The 18094-nt window shown below is 63.8% G+C and overlaps 1 protein-coding gene across 2 annotated transcripts in view; it reads left to right on the top strand.

Annotated features, from left to right (window-relative positions):
• COL11A2 (collagen type XI alpha 2 chain) overlaps positions 1-17847 on the top strand; it is a 28794-nt gene extending 10947 nt beyond the window's left edge. For both annotated transcript variants that reach the window (XM_069564738.1, XM_069564737.1), the window contains 58 exons: positions 22-81; positions 181-222; positions 465-527; positions 838-912; positions 1330-1416; positions 1679-1735; positions 1899-1952; positions 2043-2096; positions 2201-2254; positions 2392-2445; positions 2648-2701; positions 2808-2852; positions 2964-3017; positions 3373-3417; positions 3616-3669; positions 3863-3907; positions 4009-4062; positions 4301-4345; positions 4560-4613; positions 4737-4781; positions 4899-4952; positions 5299-5406; positions 6376-6429; positions 6724-6777; positions 6864-6908; positions 6996-7049; positions 7165-7209; positions 7301-7354; positions 7449-7502; positions 7711-7764; positions 8158-8265; positions 8409-8498; positions 8674-8727; positions 8939-9046; positions 9161-9268; positions 9401-9454; positions 9557-9610; positions 9757-9864; positions 10062-10115; positions 10302-10355; positions 10562-10615; positions 10869-10922; positions 11241-11348; positions 11706-11759; positions 11934-11987; positions 12083-12136; positions 12776-12829; positions 13073-13180; positions 13272-13325; positions 13451-13504; positions 13728-13835; positions 13970-14023; positions 14325-14360; positions 14546-14599; positions 14693-14960; positions 16048-16160; positions 16452-16658; positions 17177-17847. In XM_069564738.1, the coding sequence (XP_069420839.1) occupies positions 22-81; positions 181-222; positions 465-527; positions 838-912; positions 1330-1416; positions 1679-1735; positions 1899-1952; positions 2043-2096; positions 2201-2254; positions 2392-2445; positions 2648-2701; positions 2808-2852; positions 2964-3017; positions 3373-3417; positions 3616-3669; positions 3863-3907; positions 4009-4062; positions 4301-4345; positions 4560-4613; positions 4737-4781; positions 4899-4952; positions 5299-5406; positions 6376-6429; positions 6724-6777; positions 6864-6908; positions 6996-7049; positions 7165-7209; positions 7301-7354; positions 7449-7502; positions 7711-7764; positions 8158-8265; positions 8409-8498; positions 8674-8727; positions 8939-9046; positions 9161-9268; positions 9401-9454; positions 9557-9610; positions 9757-9864; positions 10062-10115; positions 10302-10355; positions 10562-10615; positions 10869-10922; positions 11241-11348; positions 11706-11759; positions 11934-11987; positions 12083-12136; positions 12776-12829; positions 13073-13180; positions 13272-13325; positions 13451-13504; positions 13728-13835; positions 13970-14023; positions 14325-14360; positions 14546-14599; positions 14693-14960; positions 16048-16160; positions 16452-16658; positions 17177-17317 (4092 nt within the window). In that variant the 3' untranslated portion in view covers positions 17318-17847. The remainder of the gene's footprint in view (positions 1-21; positions 82-180; positions 223-464; positions 528-837; positions 913-1329; positions 1417-1678; positions 1736-1898; positions 1953-2042; positions 2097-2200; positions 2255-2391; positions 2446-2647; positions 2702-2807; positions 2853-2963; positions 3018-3372; positions 3418-3615; positions 3670-3862; positions 3908-4008; positions 4063-4300; positions 4346-4559; positions 4614-4736; positions 4782-4898; positions 4953-5298; positions 5407-6375; positions 6430-6723; positions 6778-6863; positions 6909-6995; positions 7050-7164; positions 7210-7300; positions 7355-7448; positions 7503-7710; positions 7765-8157; positions 8266-8408; positions 8499-8673; positions 8728-8938; positions 9047-9160; positions 9269-9400; positions 9455-9556; positions 9611-9756; positions 9865-10061; positions 10116-10301; positions 10356-10561; positions 10616-10868; positions 10923-11240; positions 11349-11705; positions 11760-11933; positions 11988-12082; positions 12137-12775; positions 12830-13072; positions 13181-13271; positions 13326-13450; positions 13505-13727; positions 13836-13969; positions 14024-14324; positions 14361-14545; positions 14600-14692; positions 14961-16047; positions 16161-16451; positions 16659-17176) is intronic.
• Positions 17848-18094: the final 247 nt, after the last annotated feature.

Below are 18094 nucleotides of genomic sequence, written 5' to 3'. Positions count from 1 at the left end.
TTACATGTGTGTCTCCTTCAGGCTGCCCGTGGCCCCCGGGGGCTGAAGGGAGAGAAGGGGGAGCCCGCGGTGCTGGAACCTGTAAGTCACTCTGGTCACTGAGCAGAGGGCAGTGGGAAGAAGGGAAGGAGGCGGGGTGCTAGCCCTATAGCCTTTGACTTTTAACCTTTGGCTCCACAGGGCATGCTAGTGGAGGGGCCCCCTGGTCCAGAAGGCCCTGCGGTGAGTTCTAGCTGTGACCCCACCCCCGCCCCGCCAGCCTCCATTCTTTTTGCAGAAATGCCTCCTACCTGTTCACCTGGGCCTTCCCAGCATTGGCCCAGGCCTCCTCCTTAGAACTTGGAGCATCCTTCCAATCAGAGCTTCCCAGATCCCCAGATTTCTTCTGCGGAGACCACCCCCAGCCACATACCCCTCTTCCATCTGACCACCCACATCTGACCCCCTCTTCTTGTGTTCTTCAGGGATTTCCTGGTCCCCCTGGTATCCAAGGCAACCCAGGCCCAGTTGGAGACCCAGGCGAGAGGGTATGAGAGCATCCTGCGGGGCGGGGAGGGCTGCAAAGGAGCCTCTGGTATCCAGGGGGGTGCCATTCTCGGTGATTTCTCATCAGCTGGTTGATTACTGATGGAGGGGCTGCTGTGCCCTCAGCACCCAGAAAAGAAGGCAGCGTGTGGTTGGCGGGGGAGCAGTCTGGTGTCTCACTGTTGATTTTCTCCATGACGTGTTTCTCCATGGGGTGTGGGGAGATTAGGGAAGTCTGCATCTATTCCATTGAGGAGGGTTTCAAGATGATGCCGGGGCCTAACAACATGCTGTCACTCCGTCTTTCTCCAGGGCCCCCCAGGCAGAGCCGGGCTCCCTGGATCAGACGGCGCCCCTGGCCCTCCCGGAACATCCCTCATGCTCCCTGTGAGTGGTCTTCTGGGCTTTGTGGAACAGGCTGAGGAGAGGGCAGGGAACCAAAAGGGGAGGAAAACCTAGGAGGAGTCTCTCGGGACGGTCCACCCAAAGAATGTGATCATCGGGGTGGAGGGTTTCAGGCCTCATTGATGACCTAGAACCAAACATGGAGCATCTAGAATCGGGCAGAAAATCCTAGATTTCAGGGAATCTAGGAGGAAGAGGCTGAGAGTGAGGGAGGGAGACAGGAGCTACATGTCTGGAAACCTCTGAGTGATGACCCGGAGCCCAGGGGAGACACTGGAGGAGGGCTTAGGGTATCTGGAACCTGGGAGATGGAGGCCCACGTGCTGGGTGATGCCTTTGGTTTCGGGGCTCTCGTGGACTTCCTGGAAGAATCTAGACTTTTTTCTCCTTGCCCCACAGTTCCGGTTCGGCAGTGGTGGGGGTGACAAGGGCCCCGTGGTGGCGGCCCAGGAGGCCCAGGCCCAGGCGATTCTGCAGCAGGCGCGGGTGAGTAGGGCCAGGGGTCCTGCGAGGGGGGCGGGAGGGGTGTGGTAGGCGGAGGAAGGCACTAGGAGGGGTTGGAAAGGTAGGTCGGTGTGACTGTAGGCAGGGAGAGGTCTGGGTTGGCTTGGGGGCTGACAGCGAGGTTGACGACGATCAGGGCAGTGGAATGAAGGTCAGGGAAGAAGGGTGAATCTGGGAGGTGACCCGGGGTCCGGGGTTCTCCTGCTGCCTGTGCTCAGCTCTGCCGTCTGCTCTGCCCCCCTAGATGGCCCTCCGAGGACCCCCCGGCCCTATGGGATACACAGGCCGCCCTGGCCCCCTGGTGAGTGCTTGGGGTGTTGTGATAGGGGGTCCTTTATCCATGTTTTAGGGGTATGGACAGTCCTGGAAAAGGACCAAGTTGAGAGTTACTTTGCTGCATTGGGGGAAGGCTCTGCAGCCACCGATGGGTGTGTCCTTCAGCAAGCCCCCCTCTCTCCTCACAGGGACAACCCGGGAGCCCTGGCATGAAAGGAGAGTCTGGAGACCTGGGACCTCAGGTGGCAGCCTCCCCCTACCTGGTCCCCAGCTCAGTGCTGCCCCCCCGCCAACCTGTGCCCACTAACCCTGCTCCTGTCTCTCCCTTCTAGGGCCCCAGAGGACCTCAGGGCCTCATGGGCCCTCCTGGCAAGGCGGGGCGAAGGGTGAGTGACTGGGGTAGGATGGGAGGGGGTGGGGGATGGAGACAGGGTGCAGGGGGTGGAGGGCTGGGCCCCTGCTTGCTCTGACACCTCCCCTGCACCCCCAGGGCCGAGCGGGTGCTGACGGAGCCCGAGGGATGCCTGGGGAACCTGGAGTGAAGGTAACAGGCCTGGGCCCCTCTCTGATGCCCACCCAGAACTCCTGAGCTTATCTATTTCCTGGGGATAGCCCCGCCCCACTCAGGACATGATGGGAGAGGGGCTGGCACCTCACCTGGGCTGCCCCTCTCCTCCTTAGGGTGACCGAGGATTTGACGGCCTCCCAGGGCTGCCTGGGGAGAAGGGACACAGAGTGAGTATGGGGTCCGTAGGGTGTCGTGATGGGGGCAGATCTTCCCTGGAGGGGAAGGGAGGGAGGGATCTCGAGGCCAGGGAAGGAGGCTGATGGTCCCAGCAGGAGCTGAGAGAAGGAACTTCCTTGGACCCTGAAGACGGCCTATGTCTGTCTGTGTTGGGGACTCTGTACCCCTCTTACCTGGTGGCCCATTTTTCAGGGTGATACTGGTGCCCAGGGCCTTCCTGGGCCCCCTGGTGAGGATGGAGAGAGGGTAAGTGTTGCAGCCTGCATGGGCGGGCGCGGTGGGGGCCGGGGGGTGCTGGGGCTGGGGGTGGGGGGTTCTGGAAGGTGAGGCTGCTTCACATGTCTTCCTCCAGGGAGACGATGGAGAGATCGGGCCTCGGGGGCTGCCTGGGGAGTCGGTGAGTGTCGGGGGGGGGGAGTGTGGCTCAGACCCCAGAGGAGGGGCGTGGGCATGAAAGGGACATGCTCTCTCACCCACGTGGTCCTGTCTTCCCCTCACCTGAACGCAGGGACCTCGAGGTCTCCTTGGCCCCAAAGGCCCTCCTGGGATTCCTGGACCCCCGGTGAGTGACTGTCCCTGACTCTGACCCTGCCCTCTCCACCTTCCCTGAATGCCTCCCCGCCCCGCCCCCACTGCCCCTTGAGCCTGCACCCGAAGGTGCCCACATGGGCCCATATCCTGTAGTGCATCAAACACTTTGGGCATAGCAAAAAAAAAAAGGTCCTCAAGAGAAACAAAACAAAGCCCCACAAACCCACAGACCAGAGCCCCATGCCCTGTGGATCCGGGCGGCCGTGTTTGCTTAGGTTTGGGATGAACTGGAGGGCAGCTGCCACGCGCCTGCCCTGTCCTGTGGGGATGGCCTGGCTTCGGAAACCACAGGTCTGTCCCAGACTCACGCCCCTCTCATGTTTCAGGGAGTCCGAGGCATGGATGGCCCCCACGGTCCCAAAGGTAGCTTGGTAAGTGACAGGCATGGAGACCCCCCCCCGACCCTCCGCCCCCCGCGTCTCTGCCAAGGTCCTCGTCCCTTTGCCCCTTTGACCCCCTCCTGCTTCCGGCGCTTGCCCCCTCGTCTGTCCCTCCTGGGACTCAGCTCCTCTGCCCAGTTTGTTCTGTCACCATTTCCTTCTGACCCCTGCCTGGCTGCCTGTTTCCAGGGACCCCAGGGAGAACCAGGACCTCCCGGACAGCAGGGGACCCCTGGGACCCAGGTGAGTGGTCCTGTCTGCCCCACAACCTAAGGGGCTTCCCCTGCGCTCCCACAGTGGGTCAGACGCTGCGTGGGGACTGGAAATGAAGGGCCTCAAGTCTTTGCCGCTTGTGCTGTGAACTAGGGCTGTTGGCTGGGGGAGAAAGTGGGGCCCACCCCTGGGGGCCCCTGTGACATTTCTCTCCGGTGTCTAGGGTCTCCCCGGGCCCCAGGGTGCCATCGGCCCTCATGGAGAGAAGGTAAGTGACTAAGGGGTCTGGGGGACGGTGGGTGTGCTGAGGCGGGTTGCAGGGAGCCCCCAAATGTCTGGCTGGGACTGAGTGTCCTCGTCTCCCTGCAGGGTCCTCGAGGGAAACCAGGGCTGCCTGGCATGCCCGGCTCAGATGGACCCCCGGTGAGTGCCCCCACCTCTTCATACAAATCCCCCTTGACCCTCCACCCCAGGGAGTGACTTGCAGGCACCTCAGTGAGTATCCTTATGGAGTGTCCCTTGCCCTGGGAGGTCACTGGTGATGCTGCCAATGGTCAGTCAGCTTCATTAGGTCCCGGGGGCATTTGGGTCCAAGAAGTGTAGAGAGGGATGCAGGAAGTGTCAGGGACCAGTGGTCACGCTCTCCTTCCCCTACCCCCAGGGTCACCCGGGCAAGGAAGGCCCTCCTGGAACCAAAGGAAACCAGGTAAGCTCTTCCATGCCCCTCGCATCCCCTGGCGGGGTTGCCACCCAGACCCGGGCGTCCAAGTCCTTGGGATCTCCTCGTATCTTCACGTGGCTCTGACAGTCCACCCCCTGCAACCCTCTCCAGACTCCGATTGCTCACTTCCCTTTCTCCCACCCTGGGGCACCCTCAGTGACCCCAAGACCCTTTATCGACCTTCTCTGTCCTCTTGCAGGGGCCATCCGGACCTCAGGGTCCTCTGGGGTACCCAGGACCTCGGGGCATCAAGGTAAGAGACCAGCCGGCTGGGAGAGGAAGGCTGAGGTCGGGGCAGCCAGCCGGGCCCAGAGCTTGGTCCTGCCAGCCCCACTGCCCCTCCTGACCGCTCCTTCTGTCCCCCCTCCAATTCCAGGGCGTGGATGGAATTCGGGGTCTGAAGGGTCACAAGGGTGAAAAGGTGAGCAATGCTTCTCAGCCCCAGCTCCCCTCTGCCTTCCGCCCCCTCTCCTGCCTGCCTCTGCCCACCCCTCCTTCCATCATCCGTGATGTCCTCTCACTCACTCATATTTCTCAGGGCGAGGATGGCTTTCCTGGCTTCAAAGGGGACATGGGTGTGAAAGGCGACAGGGTGAGTAGAGACCTCCTCATTGCCCCCCAACTCCAAGCGCTGGTGACCCTCCTCTTTGAGCCCCCAGTTACCAGCCTCACTCCAACACCCCTGGACTGCCCATCTCCAGGCTCCCTTGAGGATCTGACCTCCCTTTAGAGCCCGATTCAAGCAGGACCCAGCCCTGCGCTCTGTGACCTACCGGCTGGCTGATCGCCGCCCTCTCCCTGCCCCTTGGGGCTCCTCGTCTTGCAGGAACTCCAGGGACCCCCACCGACCCTACCAGCCTCACTGGGGCCTGTCCCCCATCTCGGGGCTCAGCTCCCACCCCGAGTCCCGATCTCTCACCTCTATTCCTCTCCCCCAGGGTGAGGTTGGAGTCCCCGGCTCCAGGGGTGAGGATGGTCCTGAGGGGCCGAAGGGGCGCACTGGACCCACGGGGGACCCTGGGCCCCCGGGGCTCATGGGCGAGAAGGTGACGGGGGCGAGGGGGTCAATGTCTACGTGCTGTGGGACATGGAGGGTGTGAGGCCTGGGGTGCTGGGGTCAGAGCGGGTACGGGGACACCAATGGCTGAAGCCGGAAAGTCAGTCAAAGATGAGCGTGCGTTAATCATGCTCCTCTCTGTGTCTGGCACCCCCTAGACACTGACGGATTGAGAGGGGCTACATAAGAAACCTAGGAAAGTCCCCGTCATAAAGAGTTCACAACAGATTTGTGGGGACACGCAGAGAGGCTGTCACAGGGTTCCTGGGGGTGCCAGGCAGAGGGAAAGTGTGTGCAGACTCAGACCAGTAGGAACTCCGAGAAGGGACCGAGCTGGCGAGGCGGTGAGCTCTGCCATCTTCACGGCTAACCTGGCTGCCGTGTCCTGTCAGCCCCACGGGGTGGGCACTACTACGGTCCTGAAGCACCAAGAGGTTTGGGGGCTTGTTCGTCACACAGCCAGTGCAGGGTAGAACCAGGGTTGGAGCCCCTGGAGTCAGGCGACCAGATCCCTGCTCCCCACATCCACTCTTCGGCAAGACAGGCCCTGAGGCCTCAGGGGGCAGGGCATGGGGGGCTGGCGGTGGGGGCTGCAGAGCTGAGCCTGCAGCAAGGCAGAGCGGGGGGCTGCAAGGGGGCTGGTCTTGGTTGTGTGTGCCGGGGAGGAGGGAGCAGAGGTGCCGGGCAGGCAGGGGATCTCAGCGCCTGCAGGGCGTGAGCTGCTGATTTTAAGATACAGAGGAGATGAGATTCCAGCCCTGGAGTTTGGGTAAAATCCACTCTCAGGAAGGAGAGTCCCCTTTTGTAAATGCCAGGCAGCCTGGGGTGGGGTTGGTGGGGGATGAGGGCGGTGGGGGTTGGGGGCACGCTAGATGTTTGCTGTTTGGGGGCTGGGTCTCCAGGATGGAGTGGGATCCGTGGTCCCACTTGCTCCTGATGGCCCCCTGTCTGTCCACAGGGCAAGCTGGGTGTTCCTGGTCTGCCTGGCTACCCCGGACGCCAGGGCCCCAAGGTGATTTGATGCCCCACTGAACCCTTCCTCCCTCTCCCTTCCCTGACCTCTAATTGCAGGAAGCAGACGGACAGAGCAGTGAGGGGACCCTAGACAGAATTTAGTCCACGCCCATTCTACAGATGGAGAAACGGAGGCCCAGAAAGTACCAGGGCTTGTCTAAGGCCCCCAAGCTATCGGCAGAGCCCGAGTCTCCACCCTCTGCTTCCATCACCTCTCCTGACCCCCCTTGGCCTTTCCCCAGCCTGCCCTCTTCTTGACTGCTCGGTTTTCCCCCTTTTCCATCCTCACCAGGGGTCGCTGGGATTTCCGGGTTTTCCTGGAGCCAGTGGAGAGAAGGGAGCCCGGGTAAGCTGGGGAAGGGGGGCTGTGGGGGGAGGGGTGGCTCTGGGGGGCTCAGGGCTGATGCGTTGCCTTCACTTTGCCCCCACCAGGGCCTGTCAGGGAAATCAGGGCCTCGGGGAGAGCGCGGCCCCACGGTGAGTGCAGTGGAAGAGGCTTGTGGCTCGGGAGCCCAAGGGGGTGCTTTGGGGGTCTTTCTGATAACTCCCCTGTCCTCTCTCTAGGGTCCGCGTGGTCAGCGGGGACCTCGAGGTGCCACCGGGAAGTCTGGAGCCAAGGTTGGTGGTCTCCGCGGGGCTCCGTCTCCCCTCCGCCCCGGCGCCCAGCTGCGTCCCCTTCTCCGACCTTGGGGCTGGCTAGAAGTCAGCCTCTCTTCCCCTGTCTCCCCCACAGGGAACCTCGGGTGGAGACGGCCCCCACGGACCTCCCGGAGAGAGGGTGAGTGTGCTCGAGCCCCCTGCGCCCTGGCGCTGTCCCGGGGCCAGTGGTGCCGGCTCCCCGTTCTCCTGACAACCAGCTCCGTCTCTAGGGTCTCCCTGGGCCTCAGGGCCCCAACGGGTTTCCTGGCCCCAAAGGACCTCCGGTAAGCTGCCCTCTGACCTGCCTTGGCTCTGGGTGCCCCTCCTCCTCACCCCCTGCCCAGTCTAGAGCTCACCTGACCTCTGAACCCCTTCCAGGGCCCCCCCGGGAAGGACGGGCTGCCGGGACACCCAGGCCAGAGAGGAGAAGTGGTGAGTGGCACCCCGGCACCCACAGAGCGCCCCCACCCTGCTGTCCTGTCTGGAAGGCCCCCAAGGAAGGGTCTCCTGGGAGTGCCCCCCATCCCAATGCTGCTCAGACCGCAGCCAAGGACTTGGTGGTGACCTGGGAGCCTGGGGACTGTGCCGTGTCCAGGCCAGACTGTGTGCTCTGACCCCCTCTCCTCTCTTTCTCTCTCAGGGCTTCCAAGGGAAGACTGGGCCCCCTGGCCCCCCAGGAGTGGTGGGACCCCAGGTACGCTTGCCCCCCACCCCCCCGCAGAGACAAAGCATCCCAGACCCTGGGGGTTGGAAAGTCTGCCTCTCTTCTCCTCCTGATCCCGGGCCCCTGACCCTGCTTTGCCTGTGGGGCCCCTGGGACTGGGGTGCGTGGTGGGGGCTGGGTTTGGAGCAGGGATCCCAGAGTTCCATCTGTTTCTGGGACCAGTTCTCCTCTTCGTGCATCTTGGAGCAGAGGAAGGGCCCCGACAGGGACACCGGGCGGTGTGGGCACCCCACACCGGGGAAGGGGGACCAGCGTGGAGGCCTAGGGGAACCCTGGGGCAGACAGGAAGGGGTACTCGGGGCACCGCAAGGTGACCAGAGTGAGGCGGGGGCTGAGACTGGGGTCTGTCTGCCTCCTTCCCAGGGAGCCACAGGGGAAACCGGGCCCATGGGGGAGCGAGGCCACCCAGGCCCCCCCGGCCCCCCTGGCGAGCAGGGACTGACTGGAACAGCTGGAAAAGAAGGCACGAAGGTCAGCAGAGGGCCTGGGAGGGGGTGCTTGGGAGAATGGGGTTCGGGTGCCTAAGGGGGCAGCCCGTTGGGGGTTTGAAGGGGCAGAGGTCTCTGCCCAACTGGGGAGCCTGGCAGTGGTTCATCACCTTCGTTTCCTTTTAGGGTGATCCTGGACCCCCTGGGGCCCCGGGGAAGGATGGTCCCGCTGGTCTGAGGGGCTTTCCGGGAGAGAGAGGCCTCCCTGGCACTGCTGTGAGTGTGACCCCAACCTGGATACCCGTAACAAGGCCCCGCACCTCCTGGCACCCAGCGTCACCCCACGCCCACGTCCCAGCCCCCATCCTTCCCCGTGTGTCTCCTAAGCTCCCAGCCTGTGAGGTCCCCCTCTCCCGTCTCACGTCTGTTGTCCCCAATCTCTGGCTCACAGGGTGGGCCTGGTCTGAAGGGGAATGAAGGCCCGGCTGGTCCCCCTGGCCCTGCGGTGAGTCTGGGGCCCTTGGGGGGTGGTGGGAGGAAGGGTGCGGGGCAGCATCTGGATTCCGGTGGGGCTGCAGGACCTGGCAGAGGGAGGCTGGGGTCAGCATGAGGCCTCCGATGCTGGGCTTTTCTCCTGGGAACCGTGGCTGGGTGTACTCTGGTGTCAGGGGCTGTGGTCTCCCCTTTAGCGGGTCTGACGCTTGCTCCTGTCACAGGGATCCCCTGGTGAGCGAGGTTCGGCAGGATCCGGGGGACCCATTGGTCCCCCAGGCCGCCCGGGACCACAGGGTCCACCTGGAGCAGCGGGAGAGAAAGGAGTCCCGGTGAGTGCGGGGTCCCTGGGAAGCACTGTGGGGGGTCTGGGAGCTGCTGGGCCTCAAGGGGCCTCCAGGGTAACAGCATCTGTGGGTCACGACGCCTGCCTTCCTTTCCCACAGGGTGAGAAGGGCCCCATCGGTCCGACCGGCCGCGATGGGGTGCAGGGTCCCGTGGGGCTTCCTGGCCCCGCCGGGCCCCCGGGTGGGGCAGGAGAGGATGGAGACAAGGTGAGAGAGCCCCAGGCCCCGGGCTCAGCTTCTGCGCGAGAGCTCGCTGGGCTGGGGGTGGCCCCCGGGCCCGTGGCTCCTTCTGCCCTCCTGCCCTCTGCTTCCTCTAACGTTCCCCTTGCCCTCCCCCAGGGTGAGGTGGGAGACCCTGGACAGAAGGGCGCCAAAGGCAACAAGGGGGAGCACGTGAGTGTTCATCCCTCTGACTTCTCCTCTCTGCCCCTGAACCTCAGCCCCTCCCGGCCCCGCCCCTTGTCTTGGCGTCTCTGACTCTGCTTTCTCCCCCAGGGCCCCCCTGGGCCCCCCGGACCCATCGGGCCTGTGGGGCAGCCTGGCGCTGCGGTGAGTGACCGGTGCCCCGATTCTGCCCTTGGAGTTGGGGGTGGGGATGGGGGGCTCTGGGCCTGCTGCCCAGTTCTGGGCAGGGCTAGAAAACCCCGGACCCAGGACCATCTCTGAGTCCTCGTCCCTGCCCTCCCCGACCTCAGGGGGCAGATGGGGAGCCTGGAGCTCGGGGTCCCCAGGGACATTTCGGAGCCAAAGGTGACGAAGGAACAAGAGGATTCAATGGACCCCCGGGACCCATTGGTCTGCAGGTGAGCTGGGGAGAGGAGGCAGGGGCTGAGAGGTGGAGGGGGGTCACAGCGGGGCTGGTGTCTGCCCCAGACCCTCGCCAGCCCCTGCTTGGGAAGGAGGGCTGGGGGGTGGGGGGCTGGGGTCTCGGGGGAGGGGCCGGGGGAGGGCATGCTCCAGGTGGGCTGGTCACCTGGGTCTGTTGTGTACACCTGCGCAGGGTCTACCAGGCCCCTCGGGGGAGAAGGGAGAAACAGGAGATGTGGGCCCGATGGTGAGTGTGGCCCCCTTGGCGGGGTGGGCCCCTCCTGACCCCAGCCTCACCTGCTAGTCCCCCCGGCTTCCAGCGCCCACCCTGCCCTGGCCCGGCCGCCTCCCTCCGCGCCCGCTTCCCTGGCCCCGCCGCTCCGGGCATCCTTGGCTCACCTTCTCTCACCTCCTGGCGTCTGCTTCTCTCCAGGGACCACCTGGCCCCCCAGGACCTCGAGGCCCAGCTGGACCCAATGGAGCGGATGTGAGTCCTCCGGCCCCGGTGTAGCCAGTGCCCTGCCTCCCTCCCCCTAGGCTGTAACCTCTGGTCTCATCTCAGATGCCGAGAGACGCCGCTGGCCCCCGGGAAGGCCCCCCGCCGTCTCACGACTCGTGGCGGTGACCTCAGGCCTCGTCCAGCCTCTGAGCCCACGGGGCAACCCCTCCCCTTTATTTCTGGTTCTCTTTCAGGGTCCACAAGGCCCCCCAGGAGGTGTTGGGAACTTGGGTCCCCCTGGAGAGAAGGTACTGGGAAAGGGTACAGGGAGGGCCTTGGGGGGTGAGTTTCCGCCATTTCCGGTGGGGGCCTCAAAGGAGAGCGATGGGGACGGGCCGCTGGTGGTCCCATGCCAGGAGTCAGTGCTTTCACTGCCGCGGCCTGTGCTCAGTCGTCAGACGAACTGCGCAGTGTGACCGAGAGAGACAGAGAGAAAGACGGGAGTGCCAGGCTTTTGGAGGCGCGGGGGAATGAAGGCTCTTGACCCCCATCTCCTTGCAGGGGGAGCCAGGAGAGTCGGGGTCTCCGGGAGTCCAGGGCGAGCCAGGGGTCAAGGTGAGCGGTGGCTCTGGAGCTGGCTCCCCAAGCCCCTCCACCCTCTCGTTCCCACCCCCACCTTTCCTGTGACCTCCTGGAGCTGCAGCTCCCAGCCGTTCTCAGGGGGCCTGGTCCCTGGATCCGAGGGGGCTCCACCCGCCTTTCCTCGAAAGGAAGAGGGGCCCCTTTCCTCCCTCCATGGGCTCGACTTCTGTGTGCACCCTGGTGTCAGTGGGGGCGGGGGGATGAGGGGGAGGCTGAAGGCGTCTTGGAAGCAGGGGTGGGGGGGGCTGAATCCTCCTTTGGGACCGTCTGTAACCTCCACCCATCCTTCAGGGTCCACGTGGGGAGCGCGGGGAGAAAGGAGAGACTGGGCAGGCGGGAGAGGCGGGACCACCGGGGCCTAAGGGCCCCACCGGCGACGACGGTCCCAAAGGGAACCCCGTGAGTTTGGGGAGGGGGCTTGGAGGAGGGCCCTGTGTGTGGAGACCTAGGAATGCGTGTGAGGATCTTGGAGTGGGGGGGGCAAGAGTGTGGGGGACTTGTAGGGGGGAACAGGGTCTCCTGGGAGGGATTATGGAGTTTGGGATCCAGAGAGAAAATGAAACTTGACCTGAAAGCCTTGGAGGGCAGGCCGCGCATGAGGTGGGGAGAAGGGCTACCGGAGGCCCTCTTCCTAGGGCAGTGCGGGTGGGCATTGCCTGTAGAGAGAGAGCGTGCGCCCTGTGCCAATGGGGGTCGTGTTGGCGCTGGGTGGGCTTAGGAGCTGTGACCCTGACCCTTGGGTTCCCTCCGGATCAGGGTCCTGTTGGTTTTCCTGGTGACCCTGGCCCTCCTGGAGAAGTTGGCCCTCGGGTGAGTCTTACCCAGGGAGGGTGGGAGAGGAGGGTGGTCTGCTCTGGAGGCACTCTGAATGGCAGGTGGGAACTGGGGGTGTGGGGGGCAGATGGAAGAATGGGAGGATCGGCGGGTTTGGGGGTGAGGTCAGCCAGGCCGGGGGCCCCCTCTGACAGTGCTGCATCTCTGCAGGGCCAGGATGGTGCCAAGGGTGACCGTGGAGAGGACGGGGAGCCAGGACAGCCTGTGAGTACCTGTGACCCCCCACCCGCAGGCCCAGTCCCCTCCGCTGTGCCCACACCTGAGGGGCTCCCTCACCACCACTCTCCCTCCCTCCACAGGGGTCCCCCGGTCCCACGGGAGAGAATGGACCTCCTGGACCGCTTGGAAAGAGGGTAAGTGAGGTGGACCTTGCGGGCAGTCCTGGGGGAGGCTGGATGGCCGCTGGGGCGATGGGGGGCAGGATGCGGAGAGGCCTGGTGTCCCAGCCATCCTTGGGGGAGGTGTGTGTGATCACGTGTGTTTGCGAGTGTGCTGTGCAGATTTGGGTATCTTTGCTCCTGTATATCCTGTCTGATCTTGCCAGGGGTGGTGGTGTGTGTACTAACCAATCAGAATAGATGTGGGGGGAGATTTCCTGGTGGCCCAGTGGTTGCGGCTCTTTGATCCCACTGTGGAGGGCAGGCACAAGTTTGATCCTTGGTCTAGGGGTTAGGAGGAAAAGGGCTGGCAGGGGATGAACCCTTTGTTTACTGGTGGTATGTGGGCAAGAGGCTTTTCACCTAATGCACAGTATTTTGACAACTGGTACCTTTGTAGCAGCTCTCACATCAGTGAGTGAGCCTCTGTGATTGTGTCTGTGTGTGTACCAGGAGGACTGCTTTGGGAGGGAGATGAGTCAGCCTCTGTGACTGTGTGTGTGAAGGTGTGCGCGTGCACAGGTGTGTGTGTGTGTACCAGGAGGATGCTCGGGGGTGGGAGGTGAGCCTGGCTGCTCATGGCCGCCTACACCCCCTCCCCTCCTCCACCTGCAGGGACCTGCAGGCACACCTGGTCCTGAAGGGCGACAAGGAGAGAAGGGCGCCAAGGTGGGGAGAGCCTCCTGGATGCTGGGACGCCCATTGCACCGCCCCGCCCCTCCCCGTCCTCACCCTCCGGCCCCCAGACGCCTCCCCCACGCCCCCTCCTCCAGGCGGTGTTCCCTGTCCTCCCTACCCCAGCGGTCTCGGGTTCGACCCCTCCCCTCTGTCCCCCCCCCCCACCCACCCTGGATCCGCTGCTCCTACCACACCATCCTCTGCCATTCGGGACACTTCTTTGGTGTGTTTCAGGGGGACCCTGGCGCTGTGGGCGCCCCAGGGAAGACAGGCCCTGTGGGTCCTGCAGGCCCAGCAGGAAAGCCTGGTCCTGATGGCCTGAGAGGTCTCCCTGGCTCAGTGGTAAGTCGTGATGCAGAGGCTCGGCTGGGCTGGGAGGGGTGTGGTGCGGGGGACACGGCTCCTGATCTCTGCGGTCCCCTCAAATCTGCAGGGTCAGCAAGGCCGTCCCGGGGCCACAGGCCAGGCTGGGCCTCCAGGCCCTGTGGTGAGTGACTGTGGATGGGGTGGGGTGGGGTGGGGCCCCCGGGGCAGTGGGCATCCTGCCTTGGAGGAAGTTGGAGTGGTGGTCCCACCTCCCGCAGGAGAGAGTGACTTCCTGTCTCCCCACAGGGACCCCCAGGGCTACCTGGCCTCCGGGGCGACACTGGGGCCAAGGGCGAGAAGGTGAGTGACCACGTGCGACCAGGAATCTCAGCCTCCTCCCTGAAGCCTGTGGGGACCCCACGTTCTCGGGGGTCCCTCCTCAGTCAGGGCTGTGGCAGCCCTGGGCTCCCCGCAGCCTGGCCTGAGGCCCTCCTGCCTTCTGTGTCCCGACACCTCTGGTCCTCCTTCTCCCCATCTCGGGTCTCTTCTGTGGCTCCCCCTCACCACCTGTCCGCTTTGCCAGGGTCACCCAGGTCTCATTGGGCTCATCGGCCCCCCTGGGGAGCAGGGGGAGAAGGGTGATCGCGGGCTTCCGGGTCCTCAGGGCTCCACAGGGCAAAAGGGAGAGACGGTGAGTGCGGGGCGTGGTGCTGGGAGGTCTGGGCAGATGGAGGTTGGGGATTCAGGGGGCGTGCTGCGGGCGGGGTGGCGGTGGGCGGTGGGGCGCTGAGGAGGACGCAGCTGAACCAGGCCCCCCCTTCCTAGGGCATTCCGGGAGCATCTGGCCCCATTGGTCCTGGAGGGCCCCCCGGCCTCCCTGTGAGTATCCCATCTGTTCCTCCCCTCAATCCTCCAAACCCCGCGGCCCCCATAATCCCCCCTGGTTTCCACGGCAACCGCCAGCAGAACACGCAGAGGCCCCCGTGTCCCCCATATGTTCCTGCACCTGCAGAGTTTCCAACCTGTCCTTCCAGCGCCTCCCCAGTGTCCCCTTGTCTCCCCCGCCTGCCTCTCCTGGGTGGCCCCAGGGTCCTGTGGACTCGTGACCTCGCCTCTGCGGTTCTCCATGTCCCGACCCTCCCTTGTGGTGACCACCTCTTTCTCGATCCTCATTTCACAGGGACCTGCTGGGCCCAAAGGAGCCAAAGGAGCCACAGTGAGTGACCCCAGCAGCTCTGACCGCCCCCTCGACGCACACACAGCTGAACTTGACACTGTCTCTCCAGGAGGGACATCCCCCCATCCCCCCATCCCCAGGCCCTGACCGATTTCATCCTCCGCAACCTTAATCACCTACTTGACCTCCTGACCCCTCCATGACCTCATTGCCTCCTTTTTCAGGGCCCTGCTGGACCTAAGGGAGAGAAGGGCGTCCAGGGCCCTCCGGGACACCCGGTGAGTCACGAGGCAGGGCCTGCGTCTCTGTTGGCCTGCTCTGTCTGGGTGTTTCTCTGCATCTCCCTCACCCTGACCTCGTCTCTCACCCAGGGGCCCCCGGGAGAGGTGATCCAGCCCCTGCCCATCCAGATGCCCAAGAAGACACGGCGCTCAGTGGATGGGAGCCGCCTGATGCAGGAAGATGAAGCTGTGCTGACTGGGGGTGCCCCGGGCAGTCCTGGGGGCCTGGAGGAGATCTTTGGCTCCCTGGACTCCCTGCGAGAGGAGATCGAGCAAATGAGGCGGCCCACGGGGACCCAGGACAGCCCTGCTCGCACCTGCCAGGACCTGAAGCTCTGCCACCCGGAGCTGCCCGATGGTCAGTGCCAGCCTCAGGAGCTCAGCTTGTGAACCACAGCGCCGACGTGAACAAGCAGGATGGATGTCGAGGAGGCCTGGGGAAGCTGTCGGGGTGGGGATGAGGCCGGCGGGGGGCAGCTTGGGGCGGCAGCTCTTACCAACCAGATCAGAAGCATTGCAGTATTAGCAACTGGTGTGATGTCTCAGTGGGTAAAGAATCTGCCTGCAAGGCAGGCGATACAAGAGACACAGGCTTGATCCCTGGGTCAGGAAGATCCCCTGAAGGAAGAAATGGCAGCCCACTCCAGTATTCTTGCCTGAAGAATCCCATGGACAGAGGAGCCTGGCAGGCTGCAGTCCTCAGGAAGGGAAAGAGTAGGACAGGACTGAGTGACTGATCACAGACACGTGGAATAGCTCATTCAGTCGTGGGCTACTGTTAGAAACGGTTTTTAAAGAGCTTCCCAGGTGGTAGTGATAGAGAATCAGCCTGCCAAGTCAGGAGACACAGCAGATGCAGGTTCAATCCCTGGGTTGGGAGGATCCCTTGTAGTGGGAAATGGCAGCCCACTCCAGTATTCTCGCCTGGAAAATTTCACAGACAGAGGAACCTGGCAGGCCACAGTCCACGGGGTCACAGAATCAGACACGGCTGAGTGCACGCACACGCACGCACGCACACACACACACACACACACACACACTCTCTCTCTCTCTCTCTCTCTCTCTCTCTCCCCTCCCGGGGTCATCAGCTCACCATCTCCCCAATGTCTACAGGAATAGATAAACATACACCCGTGGAACATGCTGGCATTCACACACACAGACACGTGTGCAAGCCTGTGGCCACACATCCAGAGTGCGGATGTCAGCGCTCCTGCAGACCCCAGCCGCCAGCCTGGGGTGCTGCCCGGGGGAGGGGTGGCAGCGGTGGGAAGGGGCATAAAGTGAGGAGGGAGACTGAAGTGGGGCCGGCTATGCTCTGGGGGCCTGGGGGTGGAACAGAGGCCTGGGGGCGGCCGGTGGGAGCCACAGGGGGACCTGTGGGGCAGAGCCCTCTTGGGTACAAGGCCCAGGCGCCCTGACCGCCCCTCCTCGCTTGACAGGAGAGTACTGGGTCGACCCCAACCAGGGCTGTGCTCGGGATGCCTTCCGGGTTTTCTGCAACTTTACGGCTGGAGGGGAAACCTGTGTGACGCCCAGGGACGATGTCACGCAGGTGAGAGCTGGCCCCTGGCCGCCCTGACCCTGTGCAGTCCCCCTCTGGGCCTAGAGGCTCCCGGGTTTCTGACGTCCCCTGGCCTTTGACCTCGTGGAGCCGGCTGACGCTTCTGTTCTTTCTCAGCAGTCTCCTGCTGCTAACTCGTCTCCTGCCCCTGACCACCTGCGCAAACGTTTGCCCTGTTTGATCCCTGCTCCCCATGTCTCTCCCGGCCCTTCCCTGTTCACTCCGATCTCGTGACCCTGGCCCCGGCCCTGCCTGTGACTGTAGCCCCCTGCTCTCCCCCAGTTCTCCTACGTGGACTCCGAGGGCGCCCCGGTGGGCGTGGTGCAGCTCACCTTCCTGCGGCTGCTCAGCGTCTCAGCCCGCCAGAACGTCTCCTACCCGTGCTCTGGGGAGACCCAGGACGGCCCCCTGAAGCTCCGTGGGGCCAATGAGGACGAGCTGAGCCCGGAGACCAGCCCCTACGTCAAGCAGATCCGGGACGGCTGCCAGGTGGGCACCAGGGAGAGCTGGGTTGGGGCAGGCCCTGGACTCAGGCTGGAGGAGGCAGGAAGACCCCCGGGCAGGGGCGCTGGGCTGAGCAGGAGGAAGCCAGCTTCTGGTGTCGGGAAGGGCAGGAAGGCTGGACGGTGGAGGACGGGTCCACTCAAAGCCCGGCATGCAGGCTCATAAGCATATTTACATGGGTTCCCCTTTGCACACACGGGGCTGTTAACACTGCTCGCTCCCCAGGGAGGACACCCACCCACCCACCCCCACACCCCCCCCCCCCCCCCCACACCCCCCCCCCCCACACACACACACACAGAGCTTTCCCAGTCCTGGCTCTCTGGAAGAAATTTTAGATAGGAAATTTAGCACAGTTTGAACTTGTGACGCAGATGAGGGGATCAGCGTCTCACGGTGCTCAAAGGAGCGGGGACCTGGGCCTGTGGTTGGGTGGCCCAAGGCTCCCGCGTGCCTTTCCCACACTCACTCCTCTTGCTTTTGTGTCTCTCCCCCTCCTCAAGACCCAGCAAGGCCGGACGGTGCTGGAGGTTCGCACGCCTGTGCTGGAGCAGCTGCCGGTGCTGGACGCCTCCTTCTCAGACCTGGGGGCCCCTCCGAGGCGGGGCGGGGTGCTGCTGGGGCCTGTCTGCTTCATGGGCTAGGACCTTCTCCGTCTGACCCTGTCCGCCGACGCCAGGCCCACCTGGAGTCCCACAGCGTCGGCTCTGTGCCACCTCAAAGGAGGGCTTCTCGCCATCTAGGGGGCCTCCGGCCAGGGCACTGAGAGTCCCCCGTCAGGGGCAAAGCAGGGGAGGGGGGCCCCGGGGCCTCGCGGCGCCCCTCCCCCTGGGCCCTGCTCAACAGCCGAGACCCTTATTTAAAATTTACCTCCCAGTGACCCCAAACACGTGGAAGAGAAGAGAAAGGACACTGTGTATTTTGTATTTAAAAGTAATTATATTAATTATTTAAAGCATGGAAAGCAAAATGACAAAAAAGATAAAGAGAGAAATCCCAACAAAAATCAGCGGACTTTGGAGACGGGCTCTCCAGGGGCGAGCCCCAGCACCCTCCTCCTCGCCTCAGGGCTTTCCTCAGTGACTGTGTGGGGCTGGGGGCCGACCCCTGCCTCCCTCACACCCACCCGCAGCACCCACTGTGAACGCTGGAATACACGGTCTCCTTTGTCTCAGGGCTCTGCCTCTCTCTGCCCAGTTGGGGCTCGCTCATCTCTACCTACTGGGTGTTTGGCTCCCTGACCTGCCTGCCTGCTGTCTTTCACTCGGTCTGGGGTCTTGCAGGAACGCCTGTTACTTGGGGACCTGGCTACTCCCCCAGGGGAGACGTGGAATAGTGAGGGGCGTGTGCAGGGCCAGTGGTCAGCAGACGGTTGAAATATTGAGATTCTTCCACATTAGCTGGGAAACCACGGTGGCCCT

Source organism: Ovis canadensis, chromosome 20, assembly GCF_042477335.2.
Source record: "Ovis canadensis isolate MfBH-ARS-UI-01 breed Bighorn chromosome 20, ARS-UI_OviCan_v2, whole genome shotgun sequence".
NCBI classification, from domain to species: Eukaryota; Metazoa; Chordata; class Mammalia; order Artiodactyla; family Bovidae; genus Ovis; species Ovis canadensis.
This window is presented reverse-complemented; position numbering and strand designations above follow the sequence as displayed.